This window comes from Carassius carassius, chromosome 37, assembly GCF_963082965.1.
Source record: "Carassius carassius chromosome 37, fCarCar2.1, whole genome shotgun sequence".
NCBI lineage: Eukaryota > Metazoa > Chordata > Actinopteri > Cypriniformes > Cyprinidae > Carassius > Carassius carassius.
Genome location: NC_081791.1, coordinates 21,449,961 through 21,467,251, shown reverse-complemented (window position 1 = coordinate 21,467,251; position 17,291 = coordinate 21,449,961). Strand labels below are relative to the sequence as shown.

Below are 17,291 nucleotides of genomic sequence, written 5' to 3'. Positions count from 1 at the left end.
GGTGTTTACTTTATGCTGATGTTTTATTATTTATTATTCTGATATTGTTCAATTATACCGATTGTTTATCTTTTATCACTCAGTATTTGTTTATACAGTATTTGTTTTTCTCATAATTAAATATCTAATTACAAATCAATCATTTTATTATTTGTTAAGTAGCTGTTTTAATTAGTGGTATAATGATGAGCTTAATGTACATTATCCCTTATTATTTTGTCAACTGGTTCAAAAATAGATAAGATTGAATGTTTATGTTTGTTTGTGATCTAATAGTGTATCCTGTAGTACCTGGAACGCAGGCTGCGGGTCTGAGGAGAGTAATAGTCTGGTGTTGTTGCTAATTTATGTGGACAGGTTACAAGATCCCGTCGTCCGTAATTCGCATGATGAATCCAAATCACACCATTACCTTTAGACACATAAAAAAATGGATTTTTGTGTGACATTAAGGTTTATTAGCAGACATTTAGGTCATGTCCTGTTTTAGCAGAGATAGCTAAACACAGGAAAGAAAAATAAAAAGTTTAAAGAGAATTGTGTGCCGACAATGCACTAAAGCTTCATAAAGCACTTGTGGAAGAAAAGCAGGCCCAAAGATAACAGATGATTGCTATGCCCAAGTTTGTCTGGATTGATAACAGAAATTAACACGTATCTTACCACAGTCAATGAGACTTTGGCTGCCTTCACACGTGACACTTTTTCCTAGAATTATGTTAGAGAAACAAAAGAACCATAGGTCAGTAGTAAGCCTCAACCAATTCAAGATGGGAAAAAAGCTTTAAAAATTGATAGTTTAGTACTTTATTCAGCCAGGATACATTCATTCCATAATAATTTCCACAAAAATATTAAGCAGAACAACGTTTTAACATGAATACTGATAAGAAATGTTTAGTGAGCAGCAAATCAGAATAATACAATGATTTCTGAAGGATCGTGTGACAGTGAAGACTGAAGTAATGACTGTTGATAATGCAGCTTTGCCATCACAGGACTAAATTATGCATTAAAAAAAAATTAGTTATTTTAAATTGTAATATTTCACAATATCACCATTTTACTGTTAAGAAAATAAATGCAGCCTTGGAGAGCAAAAGAGACTTCTTTCAAAAACATCTTAGCCATCAAAAATCTTAATCCCACCCCAATTTTAGAATGATAGTGTGTATCAATTATTGACTTACTAAATGGTAGACACAAATAGGAGACATCCAGGTATTTATGAGTCCCAACACAAGGGTCAGAAAAAACAGAGTTCACTGCAGGAACAGAACAGCTCTTTCTTCCATTGCATCTGTGTATGAACACACACAATACGGTTTTGAGAAGAACTGCTGTTTAATACAGTCCTGTTGTTTCAGTTGTTCTTAAAGAAGTGATTACCGTTTGGACATCACATGGACGGTTGTCTCTTGGAAGCAGTCAACGTTTGAGAGCTGATGAAGTGATCTTCCAGTGGAACAGGTTGTGTTATCGGTTCACCCATAGTTGGCTGTAATCACCTTTATGTATCCCCAATCTGACACGTGAAACAACTTATAAGAATCGTTGTGAATTTTGACAGTCTGTGTGAATTTTGCTTACTCACCACAGTTGAGTGGAACAGAGCCACCTTCACACGAGAAATATCTTTTAGTGTCAACACCTGAAGAAAGAAAACTTTTTAGGATGACAAAGTACAGCTAATTATTAAAAAGCAATATTTTAGGGATTGTTTTGGATTTAAATGCGTTTCATGTATGCTAAAATGGTTTGGCAAAACAACTACATAAGGCCTTACCTTGTCGACACAGTAAAATTAACACTGCAAAATCAAAGAGAAAACATTTTAAACATCTGTATATAACATTTTCAAATATGTAAAATTCAATTAAATATATAAATGTGATAACCTGACTTATAGTGTTCATCTTCAGTTCTCTCTTCACAGCAGTTCAGTCAGTGTACTGTTTGAGTGCATGTATTACTCCGGGATATTGGTTTGTTTGAACTCAGAGGGAGTGTCAGCGCATACATTAAAAAAGTTAACAGCTTAAGTCATTTGTGGATTAATGCGTATTAGAGATGCGAACCGTTTAAAACGATTCAGTTCGATTTGGTGAACTGAATGATTCGTTCGCGAACCGGATATCCAGACTGCTTTGTTTTGAACTCTCTCACAAAACAGACACAGAAGAGAAGACAATGCTGAATAAAGTCATAGTTTTTGCTATTTTTGGACCAAAATGTATTTTCGATGCTTCAAAAAATTCTAACTGACCCTCTGATGTCACATGGACTACTTTGATGATGTTTTTCTTACCTGTGACGACTGGGTGAAGGAGGAGCTGGAAACAAGTGCGAGTTAAACTGTTTAATGAATATGAAACAGACAAACAAGGGTACAACACGATGCTGGGAAGACGACAATCCAAGACGGCGGTGAGGTGGTGAGGAATCTGGATGGTGACGGTGAGAAAGCAGCAGGAGAGGATGGCACAGGAACTGCGGGGAATCAAGCCGAAAAGGTAAGTCGTGATGATTTGTGGAAGTGCGGAGAGTGGATGAGGTTCCGGGGGAAGACATGGACATCCAACGCAAACAACACAGAAGCAAGAGACAGAGATCAGACATGAAACAACGTTCTCACAAACACAAGACGTGAGACAAGCCAATATATAGGGAGTGTGTAATGAGGGACAGCTGCTGCTGATGACAATTAACGGAGACGCCCACAAACTAATCGGTGCAGACGCGAAACACACAGACTTCACCACAAAGTGCAAAACCCAGAGATCACGGTTTACCAACAGTGACAGTACCCCCCCTCTAAGAACTCCTCTTGGAGTTCCCAGAAGGGCGTACCTGCTGATTGTAATCATCAATAAGGGAGTGTTCCAATATGTCCCTAGCAGGTACCCAACTCCTCTCCTCCGGACCGTAACCTTCCCAGTCCAAACCTTGTCCCCTCCATCTCAAGTCCAGAATACGATTAACCGAATAAGTCGGTTCCCCATCTACAAGACGCGGCGGCGGGGGAACCGGAGTAGGCGGATTAATACGTGCATAAAACACGGGTTTAATTTTGGACACATGAAAGGCGGGGTGTATCCTCCTGTACGCTGGAGGTAGTTTGAGGCGGACTGTCACCAGACTAAGGATCTTGGTGATAGTAAACGTGCCAATAAATTTGGGAGCTAATTTATTAGATACGGAACGCAGAGGAATGTTACTGGTAGAAAGCCACACCTTTTGACCCATGACGTAAACGGGAGGCTTTGACCGGTGGCGATCGGCCTTGGCCTTAGTGCGCTACCTCATCCGGAGCAGAGTCTCGCGGGCTCTGGTCCAGGTGCGGTGGCACCTCTGGACAAACGCGTGAGCGGAGGGGACCGCGACTTCAGATTCCAGACTGGGAAAAACTGGTGGTTGGTAACCTAAACTGCACTGGAACGGAGAAAGGCCCGTAGCTGACACTGGTAATGAATTGTGAGCGTACTCCACCATAGAGAGTTGTTGACTCCAGGAAGAAGGATTCTTGGAGACCAAACATGGGAAGGGAATGAAATGTGCCGCCTTCGAAAACCGGTCCACTACGGTCAAAACGACCGTCATGCCATTAGAGGTCGGGAGGGCGGTAACAAAATCTAGTGCGATGTGGGACCAGGGTCTCGAAGGGACAGACAGCGGTTGAAGGAGCCCATCAGGAGGTTGGTTAGATGACTTCCCACTGGCGCAAACTGAGCAAGCCAAAACAAAATTCCGGACGTCACGAGCCATACGTGGCCACCAGAATCGTTGTTTAACCAACCCATTAGTTCGACTTATCCCTGGGAGACAAGCCACGTTAGAGCAGTGACCCCACTGGACGACTTCGGACCTTAACCCCTCCGGCACAAATAAACGGTTCAGTGGACAACCGGGCAGAGGCGTTACCCCTTGTAAGGCCTTCTTGACCTTCGACTCGACCTCCCATACGAGTGCTGAGACCACTAATTTCTCAGGTAAAATACACTCGGGAGTCACCGGGCGGGCGGAGGGATCAAAAAGACGTGATAAAGAATCGGGTTTGACATTTTTGGAACCCCGGCGGTACGATAAAGTAAAATCAAAGCGACCGAAAAAAAGTGCCCACCGAGCCTGCCTGGAATTGAGTCTTTTGGCATTTCTAATGTATTCTAAATTCTTATGATCGGTCCAAACAATGAAAGGTACCCCTGAGCCTTCCAGCCAGTGACGCCACTCCTCTAAAGCTAATTTGACTGCCAACAACTCTCTGTTACCAATGTCATAATTGCGTTAAGCAGGAGATAATCAATGCGGAAAAAACGCGCAAGGATGTACCTTATCGTCCGAGACAGCACGTTGGGACAACACTGCTCCTACCCCCACCTCTGACGCGTCGACCTCCACCACGAACTGCCGTGTGGATTCAGGGGCCACAAGGATGGGAGCCAAAACGAATCGGCTTTTGAGGTTAGTGAACACAGTCTCAGCTGCGTCCGACCACCTGAACGGAGTACTGGGAGAGGTCAAGGCTGTCAGAGGTGAGGCTAGTTGGCTGAAATTGCGAATGAAACGCAGATAGAAATTGGCAAACCCCAGAAACCACTGTAGGGCCTTACGGGAATCTGGAGATGGCCAATCTATCACAGCCTTAACTTTGTCAGGGTCCATACGTATTCCCTCGGACGAGACGATATGCCCTAGGAAGGGAACAGACTGTGCATGGAATTACGCATTTCTCCGCCTTGACAAAAAGCCTATTCTCAAGTAACCTCTTGAGCACTCGTCTGACGTGTTGAACGTGTTCCTGGAGAGATGAAAAAAAAATCAGTATGTCATCCAGGTAAACGTATATAAACTGATCTACCATATCTCTCAACACGTCATTAACGAGTGATTGGAAAACCCCTGGCGAGTTGGAGAGCCCGAACGGCATCACCAAGTATTCCAAGTGCCCTCTGGGGGTATTAAAGGCGGTTTTCCATTCATCCCCCTTCCTGATGCGGACCAAATGATAAGCATTACGTAAATCCAATTTAGTGAATACGGATGCTCCCTGTATCCTCTTGAAAGCTGAAGACATGAGTGGTAACGGATAAGTGTTCTTTATCGTAATGTTGTTCAGCTCTCGGTAATCAATACAAGGTCGCAGAGAACCATCCTTCTTACCCAACAAAAAAGAATCCCGCCCCCGCTGGAGAAGAGGAAGGACGGATGAACCCAGATGCTAAGGAATCAGAAATGTATTTCTCCATGGCCTCCCTCTCAGGAATAGAAAGAGAGTATAACTTGCCCTTAGGCGGAGACTTACCTGACACTAAATCTATGGCACAGTCGTAGGGATCGATGCGGAGGAAGAGAAGCAGCACGGGACTTACTGAATACCTCCTTCAGGTCCAGATACTCTGCGGGCACGTTTGGCAAAACCATGTTCCCCTTCTGAAAGACAGAAACAGGGACAACAGGACAAGCAGAAACCAGACAAGACTCATGACAACTTTCACTCCACAATGTGACTGTGTTGGAACCCCACTCCACTCGTGGATTATGTTTTATTAACCAGGGGTGACCTAACACAATGGGAGCTACAGGGGGTTCTATGTAGTGTGTGACGTGAGGCAGTTCCTGGCCGTTGAGTGCGGTGACATGGATGGGAAGAGACACAGGCCGGACAGGAATGTTCAGGTGACGTGCAAGGAGTGAGTCGATGAAATTACCTTCGGCTCCTGAGTCCAGAAGGGCGTGACAGTCGTGAGTGTGATTCTCCCACCGCAGTTTCACCGGAAGAAGAGTCGATGATGTTGTTGAGGACTTCCAAGCGGAGATCCCACCCGATAGTAGCCTCAAGTTTACTACTGGGCTGGCTCTTTTACCGGGCAGGTGTTGATGGTATGTCCTGAGCCGCCACAGTACAGGCATAGTCCTTGGGACCTCCGCCGTTCTCTCTCCCTCCGGGACAGCCGAGCTCTACCCACCTGCATGGGTTCGTGGTCGTCGACGGGACCGACCTTGTTCTCTCGACTCGAGCACCCCCTGTCCGGAGAGATGGTATGGCGCTTAGGACTGGTCTGACAACCCAGGCGATTAATCCAGGCATCAACTCGTAAGGCTAAGTCAATAAGACCGTTGAGTGTCGGGGGCAGCTCAAGGAGGTAGATCTCCTTTTGAACACGGTCGGCCAGCCCATGCAGGAATCGATCCCACTGCGCTGCCTCGTTCCACTGGAACTGAATGGAGTAATCCGTGACCAAAGAGGTTCCCTGATGTAAGTCTGAGAGCTGGTGAGCGGCTTCCCTGCCAGCCGCGGCTCGATCGAATACCCTCCTCAATTCCTCCGAGAGGGAGTGGAACGAGGCGAAACACGGATGTTGATTTTCCCACACCGCCGTCCCCCATAGGGCGGCCTTGCCCGACAGTAGAGTGAGCTAGAACGCCACTTTAGATTCCTCGGTGGCGAAGGTGCGGGGCTGCAAGGCAAAGTGCATGGAACATTTATTTAGAAAAGTTCTGCAGAAAGCTGGCTCACCGGAGTAGTTTTCTGGCGTCGGAAGTCGCGGCTCTGGCCAGAAGTGGTCCTGGGGGGTCTCCCGGGGGACGGGCGGCGCAGGCGGTGCGATAGGCGAAGTGGGAGAAGTGAGCTGATGGATCTGCTGGGTGAGCTCGGACCTGTGCCACCAGCGCTTGGATAGCGCGTCCGGTGTTAGAGATACTCTCCTGCTGCTGATCCGTGCGTTTGACACTGTTGTGCATAAAGTCTGTTAGAGCTTCCATGATGGTGAGAACGTTCTGTGACGACTGGGTGAAGGAGGAGCTGGAAACAAGTGCGAGTTAAACTGTTTAATGAATATGAAACAAACAAACAAGGGTACAACACGATGCTGGGAAGACGACAATCCAAGACGGCGGTGAGGAATCCGGATGGTGACGGTGAGAAGGCAGCAGGAGAGGATGGCACAGGAACTGCGGGGAATCGAGCCGAAAGGTAAGTCGTGATGCTTTGTGGAAGTGCGGAGAGTGGATGAGGTTCCGGGGGAAGACACGGACATCCAACGCAAACAACACAGAAGCAAGAGACAGAGATCAGACATGAAACAACGTTCTCACAAACACAAGACATGAGACAAGCCAATATATAGGGAGTGTGTAATGAGTGACAGCTGCTGCTGATGACAATTAACGGAGACGCCCACAAACTAATCAGTGCAGACGCGAAACACACAGACTTCACCACAAAGTACAAAACCCAGAGATCACGGTTTACCAACCGTGACATTACCTTTCTGGACATGGACAGTATACCGTACACACAGCTTCAATGGAGGGACTGAGAGCTCTCGGACTAAATCTAAAAAATCTTAAACTGTGTTCCAAAGATAAACAGAGGTCTTACGGGTTTGAAACAACATGAGGGTAAGTTATTAATTACATAATTTTGCTATCTGGGTGAACTAACCCTTTAAGACATGTGCTATGAGGGGGCTCTCTTGATCATGGTTTTTTGGTTTAGTCTTAAGAAATCACACAAAAGAGATGATATACTGTATCTTAGTATTTAACCAAAATGCTGTTTTTTTAAAACACCTTTCAAGTGTCAATGCAGCAGTTTCGTAATAGATAATTGTATAGCTGTCATACTTTTCAGTTTGTTTTGTCTATTATTTGTACAACAGATTGAATGCCTTTTCTTTTTTTTCTTTTATCTCTCTGGAATCCACTGCTGTGCCCAGTTTGAAAAGCCCTTTGTATCTTAACATAATACACAGATATTAATGTGTTTGCAATTTTTTTACCTGAATATGTACTCTTAAAATGTACTTATTTTTGTCATATTGTACTCCGGTTTCTAGGACTATGATGAAGAAGAGATGTCAGTCATCCTGCCCGTGATTCCTGAACTGAGAACTTTAGAACCATATCTAACTCACTGCATTTGATGCCACATCTACTGCAATAATTTTGGAAGGTACAGTTGTTTTGGATGATCTGGAAAATCCACCCCAAGACATATGCTTGCTATTTGGAATCATTTATGCTATAAAATTATTGTATCCTCCAGTACTGAAGGACACCTTTTGATTTTCACTGCATTAGAAATTTAGTACTTTTCAAGCAAAAACAACATCACAAACATAATATATTTAAAAAGAATTATAATTAAATCTAATTAGTCAGACAAAATGTCATGTCATATCATTGGTCAAATGCCATCTGTGTGTGTGGAAAGAGTTTTCATTTTTGGATGGTGAATGAAATGTCTTGGGAAAAAAGTGTAAAGTGCTTCAAGGATTCTTAAGATTCCCTATGGTTTCTTTTATTAGTTTTCGCAAAATTACTAATAATGCTGCTTAAGTTGCAGTCTGATCATGTTGAAATGTTTATGTTCTTGGAAGGTCAAAGGCTGCTTTCAAAACAAAAGGTCTAATAGAGCAGTGTTTGTGTGAGAAGAGGCTCGTTTTTATTGTAGTTTAAAAGACTAATCAAATCATTATCTGTAATAAGGAAACAATAATTGCAAGCAGAAAACAAGGATATATAAGTTCTGGAATTTTAATAGGAACATCAGAGCAAAATCAGAACAAGGAAGGGTATATGTATAACTGACACAGAAACATGGTAAACACAAGGGCTATACAGACTAACAGGGGTAGCAAAATAACAGGACACATGTGGGAGACAATCAAGGGGAACCATTTAGAATATAAGCTACGAAAGGACTACAAACGGGCACAGGAAGCTCAGGAGAAAATATGATTAGGAAGTGAAATCTTATGACATGCTTTACAAATTTAATTTTAATTTTAATTTATTTATGCTTTTCCATTGCAAATGTAATACAATTGCTTTAGAGAACATATAAACAGAGTCAATTTGTGTTTTCTCACTAGATCTCGATTGTTTTCCATTAATGAGCAGTGTTGGGGAGTAACTAGTTACATGTAACGGCGTTACGTAATTTAATTACAAAATTATTGTAACTGTAATTAGTTACAGTTACTAAGAAAAAATGAGTAATTAAATTACAGTTACTTATGAAATTTTGAACGATTACAAAGTGGATTACATTTGAATATTTACACACATCCACATACAGATTTAACTGATTTCTTTCCCAAATTGCACTGACTATTCTGAGACATACCGCCCTAATAATTTCCGGGATGCGGAAACACAAGTCTAGTTTGTAGAATCCAGTCATAAAAACGGAATGCCTAATGCGGACGGAATATGGCACATTTTGGATGACTAAATCAAAAGTAGGTCAGTACACTTGAATCAAAACATGACTTGGACTAGTGTCTGTGAATATTAAGCCCCAAAAATGCAATATATGACTTGCACATTCTGCGTGTCTGTGGAAATCAGGCGCGGACTGGACACCGGGAGAACCGGGACAATTCCCGGTGGCCTGGCAGCCGATTTTGCCCGCTATTTTAATATCATTATTTTATAATAGCCTGCCGAATGTACTAACGCGATCATTTGCGAATCCGCCATTTGATAATTAAATCTCTAATAAGTCATGAATTGTTAGTCATGACTCGCACGCTCTCCGCGCCTCCGCCAAACGGTTTGGATCAGACTCCGAGTAATCAATGCGAGAGAGAGAGAGAGAGAGAGAGAGAGAGAGAGAGAGAGAGAGAGAAGAGAGAATAGAGTGGACAGCTGGAGCAGAGAAGCAGAACTATACTGTTCAGGGTTTCAGGTCAGTTTCATCTGTAAAGATGCTTTTTTGTCTTTGTTTTTTTATTTATTTAATCAAGCAGCAGCACGTTGCTCATCAGTCATCACTCAAAATAGGCTACTATATAAAGGACATCATTATTATCTGTTGTAATGTTACAGTAGTAATTTAGCTGAAAAACAATCAGATTTTTTTTATAGGTTTAGGGGGAGCTACGGACAGACAACAACACAACCCTTACGGAAATTAAATTTTTAATATATTACTATAAATCCAGAGAAAATAGTTACTATTGTTTAACTGTGGTAACCAAAAATTTAAAATGATTTTACAAATTGAGTTATTTAAAAATAAATACAAATCCATTTGCAAAAAACAAAACAAAACAAGGTTATTGTATAGGCTAAAAAAAGCATGGTCAATTTTTGTAAGGGAAAAACATGACTCGTGTACAGTATTAGGATTTTTCTATAAAGATATTGTAGTATTGTAGAGTATTGTATTGTAAAGTATAGTTTTGTTCAATCTTGAGTATTAAAGTCATGAGAGGGATGGATAACAGGGCAAAATAAAGAGACTGAAGAGAAAAATGGAAGTGAAGGTGCAGTTCAGGAGAGAACTTTTAATTATTTTGCATGTCCCCAAATTAAAGATTTAAACCTTTTTTTATCTCAGGTCCATACCAAAAATAGTTTTGTCCATGAATTTGTTTGTATGAGTTTGAATTTTCCAGTCTGAATTTTTTTCCCAGTCCGCCCCTCCTGTAAATTAATGGCAAAGACATGGTTTCATTTACTACACATAGGCCTACTGAAGCTCGCAGTGTTTTCAACCTCTGCTGTCTCAATATAGGAGTAAACGAGCACATAAACATAATTTCTAGAACTGCTCTGTGTCACTTCATGTGCATTTTACTTATTTTGAGAAAACTATCATCATACAAAGAGACAGCAGTTTAAAAAAACACCAATGTTTCAGGAGTTTAGTACACAGAATACGTCACATGCTTATTAGATAACTGTATTTAAGTTGATGTATATGCTTTTATTTATTATTCTTTAATTTTCACAAATTTAGAAAAGTAATCAAAAAGTACTCAAAAGTAATTAGTTACATTACTTTAATAAAGTAATTGAAAAAGTTACACTACTATTACATTTTAAACAGGGTAACTTGTAATCTGTAACCTATTACATTTCCAAAGTAACCTTCCCAACACTGTTAATGAGGTTAGGCTTCAGAATATGGTGCCATTGTATTTCTTTTTTGTTTTTTTCTTCTTGACAGCAAATTGTTGCTAACCTGACAGAAATCACATTAAAATAATAAAAAAATATATATACAGCAGTACATGTCACCTTTATTTATATAGCGCTTTAAACAAAATACATTGCGTCAAAGCAACTGAACAACATTCATTAGGAAAACAGTGTCAATAATGCAAAAATGATAGTTAAAGGCAGTTCATCATTGGATTCAGTTATGTCATCTCTGTTCAGTTAAATAGTTTCTGGGCATTTATTTGCAATCAAGTCAACGATATCGCTGTAGATGAAGTGTCCCCAACTAAGCAAGCCAGAGGCGACAGTGGCAAGGAACCGAAACTCCATCGGTGACAGAATGGAGAAAAAAACCTTGGGAGAAACCAAGCTCAGTTGGGGGGCCAGTTCTCCTCTGACCAGACGAAACCAGTAGTTCAATTCCAGGCTGCAGCAAAGTCAGATTGTGCAGAAGAATCATCTGTTTCCTGTGGTCTTGTCCTGGTGCTCCTCTGAGACAAGGTCTTTACAGGGGATCTGTATCTGGGGCTCAAGTTGTCCTGGTCTCCGCTGTCTTTCAGGGATGTAGAGGTCCTTTCTAGGTGCTGATCCACCATCTGGTCTGGATACGTACTGGATCCGGGTGACTGCAGTGACCCTCTGATCTGGACACAGACTGGATCTGGTGGCCACGGTGACCTCGGAACAAGAGAGAAACAGACAAATATTAGCATAGATGCCATTCTTCTAATGATGTAGCAAGTACATAGGTTGTTATGGGAAGTGTTTCCGGTTCCGGTTTACCTAATTAATGCAGCCTAAAAATCCTTTAACGGATTTGGATAATAAAAGCATATTAGTATGTTATGTGTATGCCAGGTTAAAGAGATGGGTCTTTAATCTAGATTTAAACTGCAAGAGTGTGTCTGCCTCCCGAACAATGTTAGGTAGGTTATTCCAGAGTTTGGGCGCCAAATAGGAAAAGGATCTGCCGCCTGCAGTAGATTTTGATATTCTAGGTATTATCAAATTGCCTGAGTTTTGAGTTACATCACTTCTAGATACTTAACAACACCATAACATGGATCGGAGTAGACAGAATTTGAAGCATTTAGTTGACAAGACTTCCTCCCATTGCACCTTTTAAGAAAAAAAAAAAACAGATAAAAAGAAACAAAAATAAGACTGTCATTATTATAAACATAGTTTGCCATGTGTAACATTCTGCAGTGTTTCATGCAAATAATCAAATAATTTGAAGTCATATATGTATTTGGAGCACAAGATAATGACTGACTAAATGTATATTGTCCATAGGAGTGGGTGATAAAAATATCTTATATCACAATATGATTTATTTGAATAAATTGAAAGAATTATTGAATTTAATAAAGTTAATAAAATACTCAAATGTAAAGAATCATAGTTTTCACTGTATGAATTAAATATACATTTATTCTTATTAAAGTTACACAAGTGCTTTATTCAGGAGCAGTGTGTGATTTTCTTTGTTACTGGTTGTTTGATTGTAAATGACACTGGGCTTTTCACACCAAAAATAATTAACCCTGGGTCATTCTACCATGTGCAAATAAAAACCTGGGTTATCGTACTTCATGTTTGATTAGACCAACACAGCATGTGAAGTGTTTACATAAAGATTGCACATTCTCATATACTGCAGAATCAAATTTTTCCAGGACTTTTTGGACTACAAAATTAGGAATAAATCTCTCTCCACTCCAATTTGCGTGTTTTTCATCACAAGTTGACATTTTCCAATCATTTTGTTTATACAATGTGCAACTCTTCCATTACTGTGCAAAGCATGCGAATATGAGGCACAAGATTGGATCTCTGTTGCTTAGCATCTAGCCATAACATTCTAAAATTATAGACCTTACTGTAAGTACCAGAGAAACAAGCATGCATCATTCTGTAAAATTCTGTCTTTGAACTTCCGTTATTGCGATAGCTCTATGGAATCACTGTCGAAAAGTAATAGCTGAAGTGCATTTACTTATTGTACAGTTAACGAAAGGTACCATGGCCATTGTAATGTTCCAAACGGAACATGCCATAACAAATGTCAGTAGACTGGGAAGATGTTAAGATGAGGAGTTTTGTAAGACCTTACCTTAATATTAAAAAAACTCAATAAACTAAACTACTAATTCAGCAGTTGTTTACTGCAAGTATACTCGTAAGTTTTCTTTAAGTTTACTTTACATCATACTTTAAGTATACTACTAATGTCCATGTTTATATTTATATCTGTTGTTGTTGTTGTTGTTTGTTTTTTTGATGAAAATCTGAATACACAAAACATCCAAAAAAGAACAGGGAATCTGCTTGTATAGAGTAACATTTTATTTCTAGCTTCAGGCATTCTTTTTCTTTTTTAAACACTTAAATGTGGCTTAGTTTCATAAATACAAAAAAATAAAAAAACAACAACAACATTTTAAACAAAAAGCTGAAAAAAATTAAAAACATAAATTGAAATCAGAATGATAATAAAAACATAGATGAGTCGATCAACACCCCAAAGCTTGACAAACATTATTACCTCTTCATGGGTCAACATTTTATTTCATAATGTTACACAGTTTGATGCTGTTTTATGTTCGTTGATCATGTTAGATTACGTGTGGACTGGAAGCATCTTTGATTTTTCTGTTTCTTCTTCATTTGTGTTTTGAAAATTCCGTACAGAAGTGTTATAACGCCCCCTAGCATATAACAATGAAAATATTCTTGGAGCACAAGTATAGCCTGTAGACCAGGGATGCCCAACCCTGCTCCTGGCGATCGACTGTCCTGCAAAGTTTTCGATAATAGAGTATGTTTTTGTGCTCGCGTAGGCTTAAGTTATATCTTTATATCAGGAGAATGTCTTTAAACTCTAATCAATAAAATACCATTCCTTATTATGTTGTCTTCTTTTTAAAGAATGTCAGAAATTGCGTTTGAAACATTGGCTAGAGAATTTTAGTTGTTCTTTCACCAGATCTCTTAATTGTTCTCAAATAATGAGGTTTGTTGATGCTGAGTTTCCTTTCAGAGTAGATGTTGTTTTATTTATTTTTATACACTTTGATGTTCAACAATATTATAGTTACATACATTTATGCAGATAAAAGTGTGTCTTACATATATCTAACAGAGAGAACCCCACAAATTATCTATAATTATATATAACTATCTATAGTATTATTATATAGACAGTTTTCTTTTTACAAAAAAAACATAAAATACATTAGCATGACAGGGTCACTAAATTATACAGCTGTACATCACTTCCAGGTACTCTTGGACACTGTGACAGGATCAGAGTTTACAGAATCTGATGCTCCTATTTGGTTTCCTCGCAATGCATCTTAAACAAATAAAAAAAAAGATTATTATTTGTTTTCATCTACATAGGATATCTGACGCTAAAGTATTTTATGATTATTAACTTCAAAATGTACCTTTTTTGACACAGATGTAATGCACATCCAGGTATTTATAGGTGCCAACACAAGGATCAGAGAAAACAGAGTTCACTGCTGTAACAGAACAGCTTTTTCTTCCATCACACCTGGACAGACAATGACAAGTACTTAAGCAGAGTTTTAATATTCCATTGTCATAAGAATTATATTTTTCTTGCTCTTGTAAAATTAAGCATAAATTTAAATTGCAAAAAAAAAAATATATATATATATATATATATATATATATATATATATATATATATATATATATTCTCTGCTTTATGTGTTGATCCTACCGAGTGGACATCGTATGGAGGGATGTTCCTCGGAAGCAGCGCATATTTGAGGTTTGATGAGCTGGTATGCCATAAGTGCATGTTGTGCGATCAGTCCGCCCATAGTTGGCTTTAATGACCTTTATTAATCCCCAAACTGACACAGGCAAAAAATAATAATTAATCTATTTATTTATTATTTATTTAAAAATATCATGAGAATTGTAGTACAATTAGGGGTTCAGGTCTCCTCCTGTTCTTCTCTTTTCTATTAATTGCTTCCTGTCTCTCTCATTCGGTGCAATTTTGGCACAAAAGACCAAAAATATAATTTAGAAATTATTGGATTACTCACCACATCTGAGGCGCATAGATTTTCCTTCACAGGCCACTGTTCTTTTGGCTTCTACTCCTGCAGGGAGGAAACATGTAAGAAGAAAAAATTAATAATAGACCTTAATAATACAATTAATGATAAAAGTACTTAAATAATTTTGTTCTGTACTTGAAAATCTTTTTTATTTAATGAGTTTGTACATTGTACATTATGCAGTTCTTACCATGTTGACACAGGAAGAGCAGCACTGAAAGTCAAAATGAAAATAAGTTAATTGAAACACTGATTAGAACATTTGAAATCATTGAAATTAAATTCTAAATGAAAACTTACAAATGATCCAGCTTAACTTTTGCACCAGCATGTTGAATGTGTGAACAGGAGGAAACACTCTAGAATTCTCTTAAGAAGACACATGTGCACATCGTATTTATAATAAAGACAGATCCGTTATCAACTGTAAATAACAGATAACAAATCTTTTGTTGATTGTTAACTTGTTTGATTGTACATAGCAAATGTTTTGTGATTCAATATTAACACATTTTACTGCTTTATTGATTATATGTTCAATCACCTTTAAGACCCAACTAAGACTCATAATAATATCCAGAAATTTTGTTTCTGTTATGGTATTGTATGATTTTTTTGCATTCACACTCCCAGAGCTTTTACAGACCATGTGTTGTAAGTGTTTCTCAGTCTGGTTTCTGGAGTTACACCAGCACCTGCTGCGTATTATAAGATAAATGAACTGTTCAATTACAACTGAAAAGAAAGTATAAGCTTATATCATTATATGGTGAGTGTGATTTCACAAAGTACAACATGTTCCTGGATCAACATACTTGTTGATCCTGGAACAACATTCCTAACAACCAATCAGAATTGAGATATAACTTTTCAGGAAATATCTGTTTTACTCTTACAATCAGGGTTAGGTGCTTCTACACTCAACACTGTTCTACACTGTTAATCAGCTATAATTTCACACTGATTCTACTGTAGGAAGAAATTCTGGGTAGGGTTAGTCTAGGGGTAGGGAATGGGTTAAGTCTATATTTTTGGACAATACAAGTGCTGGTCATATAATTAGAATATCCTCAAAAAGTTGATTTATTTCACTAATTCCATTAAAAAAGTGAAACTTGTATATTATATTAATTCATTACACACAGACAGATATATTTCAAATGTTTTTTTCTTTTAATTGTGATGATTCTAACTGACAACTAAGGAAAATCCCAAATTCAGTATCTCAGAAGATTAAAATATTGTGAAAAGGTTAAATATTGAAGACACCTGGTGCCAGACTCTAATCAGCTAATTAACTCAAAACACTTGCAATGGCCTTTAAATGGTCTCTCAGTCTAGTTATTTAGGCTACACAATCATGGGGAAGACTGCTGACTTGACAGTTGTCCAAAATTTGACCATGGACACCTTGCACAAGGAGGGCAAGACACAAATGATATTGCAAAAGAGGCTGGCTGTTCACAGAGCTCGGTGTCCAAGCACATTAATAGAGAGGCGAAGGGAAGGAAAAGATGTGGAAGAAAAAAAGTGTACAAGCAATAGGGATAACCGCACCCTGAAGAAGATTGTGAATCAAAATCCATTCAAAAATGTGGGGGCGATTCACAAAGAATGTGTCAGAAGTGTCTTAAAGGATCACTTCACCCATTTGCATTTAGCTTTGTATTGTTAGAAACCCAGTCATATATTATAATGATCATGGATTTTTCCTTTGTTTTTCCCTGAGATGGGAGAAATAAGGATTTAAGTGTTTTACTTCCTGCTTATTATGACGTAAAAATCGTCATTTTGCGTCATAATAAGCAGGAAGTCAAAATTCATTGAAAAGTGTAGAGACTACAGAGACTAGCTTATTATTATTCCAGGGGGTGGGACCCACTCACCCTACAGGCCTATTACAGATCAGTGGGTGGGACTAAACTTACAGAAACGAAAATGAAAATCCGCCATCTTGTTTGGAAGCTATGTAGCTAAGCTAACAAGCGCTTATGGAGTCAGATTTACGGGAATGGCTGGAGGAACAACTCATGATACGGAAGAAGAGGATTTTCTGTTGCTCGAAACAGATGTTCGTTGCTATCTATACGAGCCACAATATAGCGCAGAGCAGCTGAGGCTGATGGAGGAACAGGAGGCGGCGGTTGCAGCCGAGGCCGGAGACCTGCCTGTCGCGTCCGAGGAGCCCGGGCGTGCTCGAGCTGGTGCGGACTGGTGGTGGCTGTGCTCTCGTTG

At 39.3% G+C, this 17,291-nt stretch overlaps 1 protein-coding gene and 1 long non-coding RNA gene across 2 annotated transcripts; both read right to left on the bottom strand.

Moving 5' to 3' along the window:
* Window positions 1-269: 269 nt before the first annotated feature.
* Window positions 270-15,464, bottom strand: LOC132118680 (L-rhamnose-binding lectin CSL1-like). The gene is made up of 7 exons (XM_059528643.1): window positions 15,357-15,464; window positions 15,247-15,270; window positions 15,042-15,098; window positions 14,708-14,843; window positions 1,191-1,300; window positions 664-708; window positions 270-412 (listed from the first exon to the last, which is right to left on the bottom strand). The coding sequence occupies exons 1-7, from the start codon at window positions 15,385-15,387 to the stop codon at window positions 270-272; spliced, it is 546 nt and encodes a 181-aa protein (XP_059384626.1). The 5' UTR covers window positions 15,388-15,464.
* LOC132118374 (uncharacterized) lies at window positions 1,398-1,829 on the bottom strand. The gene is made up of 3 exons (XR_009425890.1): window positions 1,787-1,829; window positions 1,595-1,651; window positions 1,398-1,525 (listed from the first exon to the last, which is right to left on the bottom strand). It is a non-coding gene; the product is annotated as an uncharacterized LOC132118374 (long non-coding RNA).
* Window positions 15,465-17,291: the final 1,827 nt, after the last annotated feature.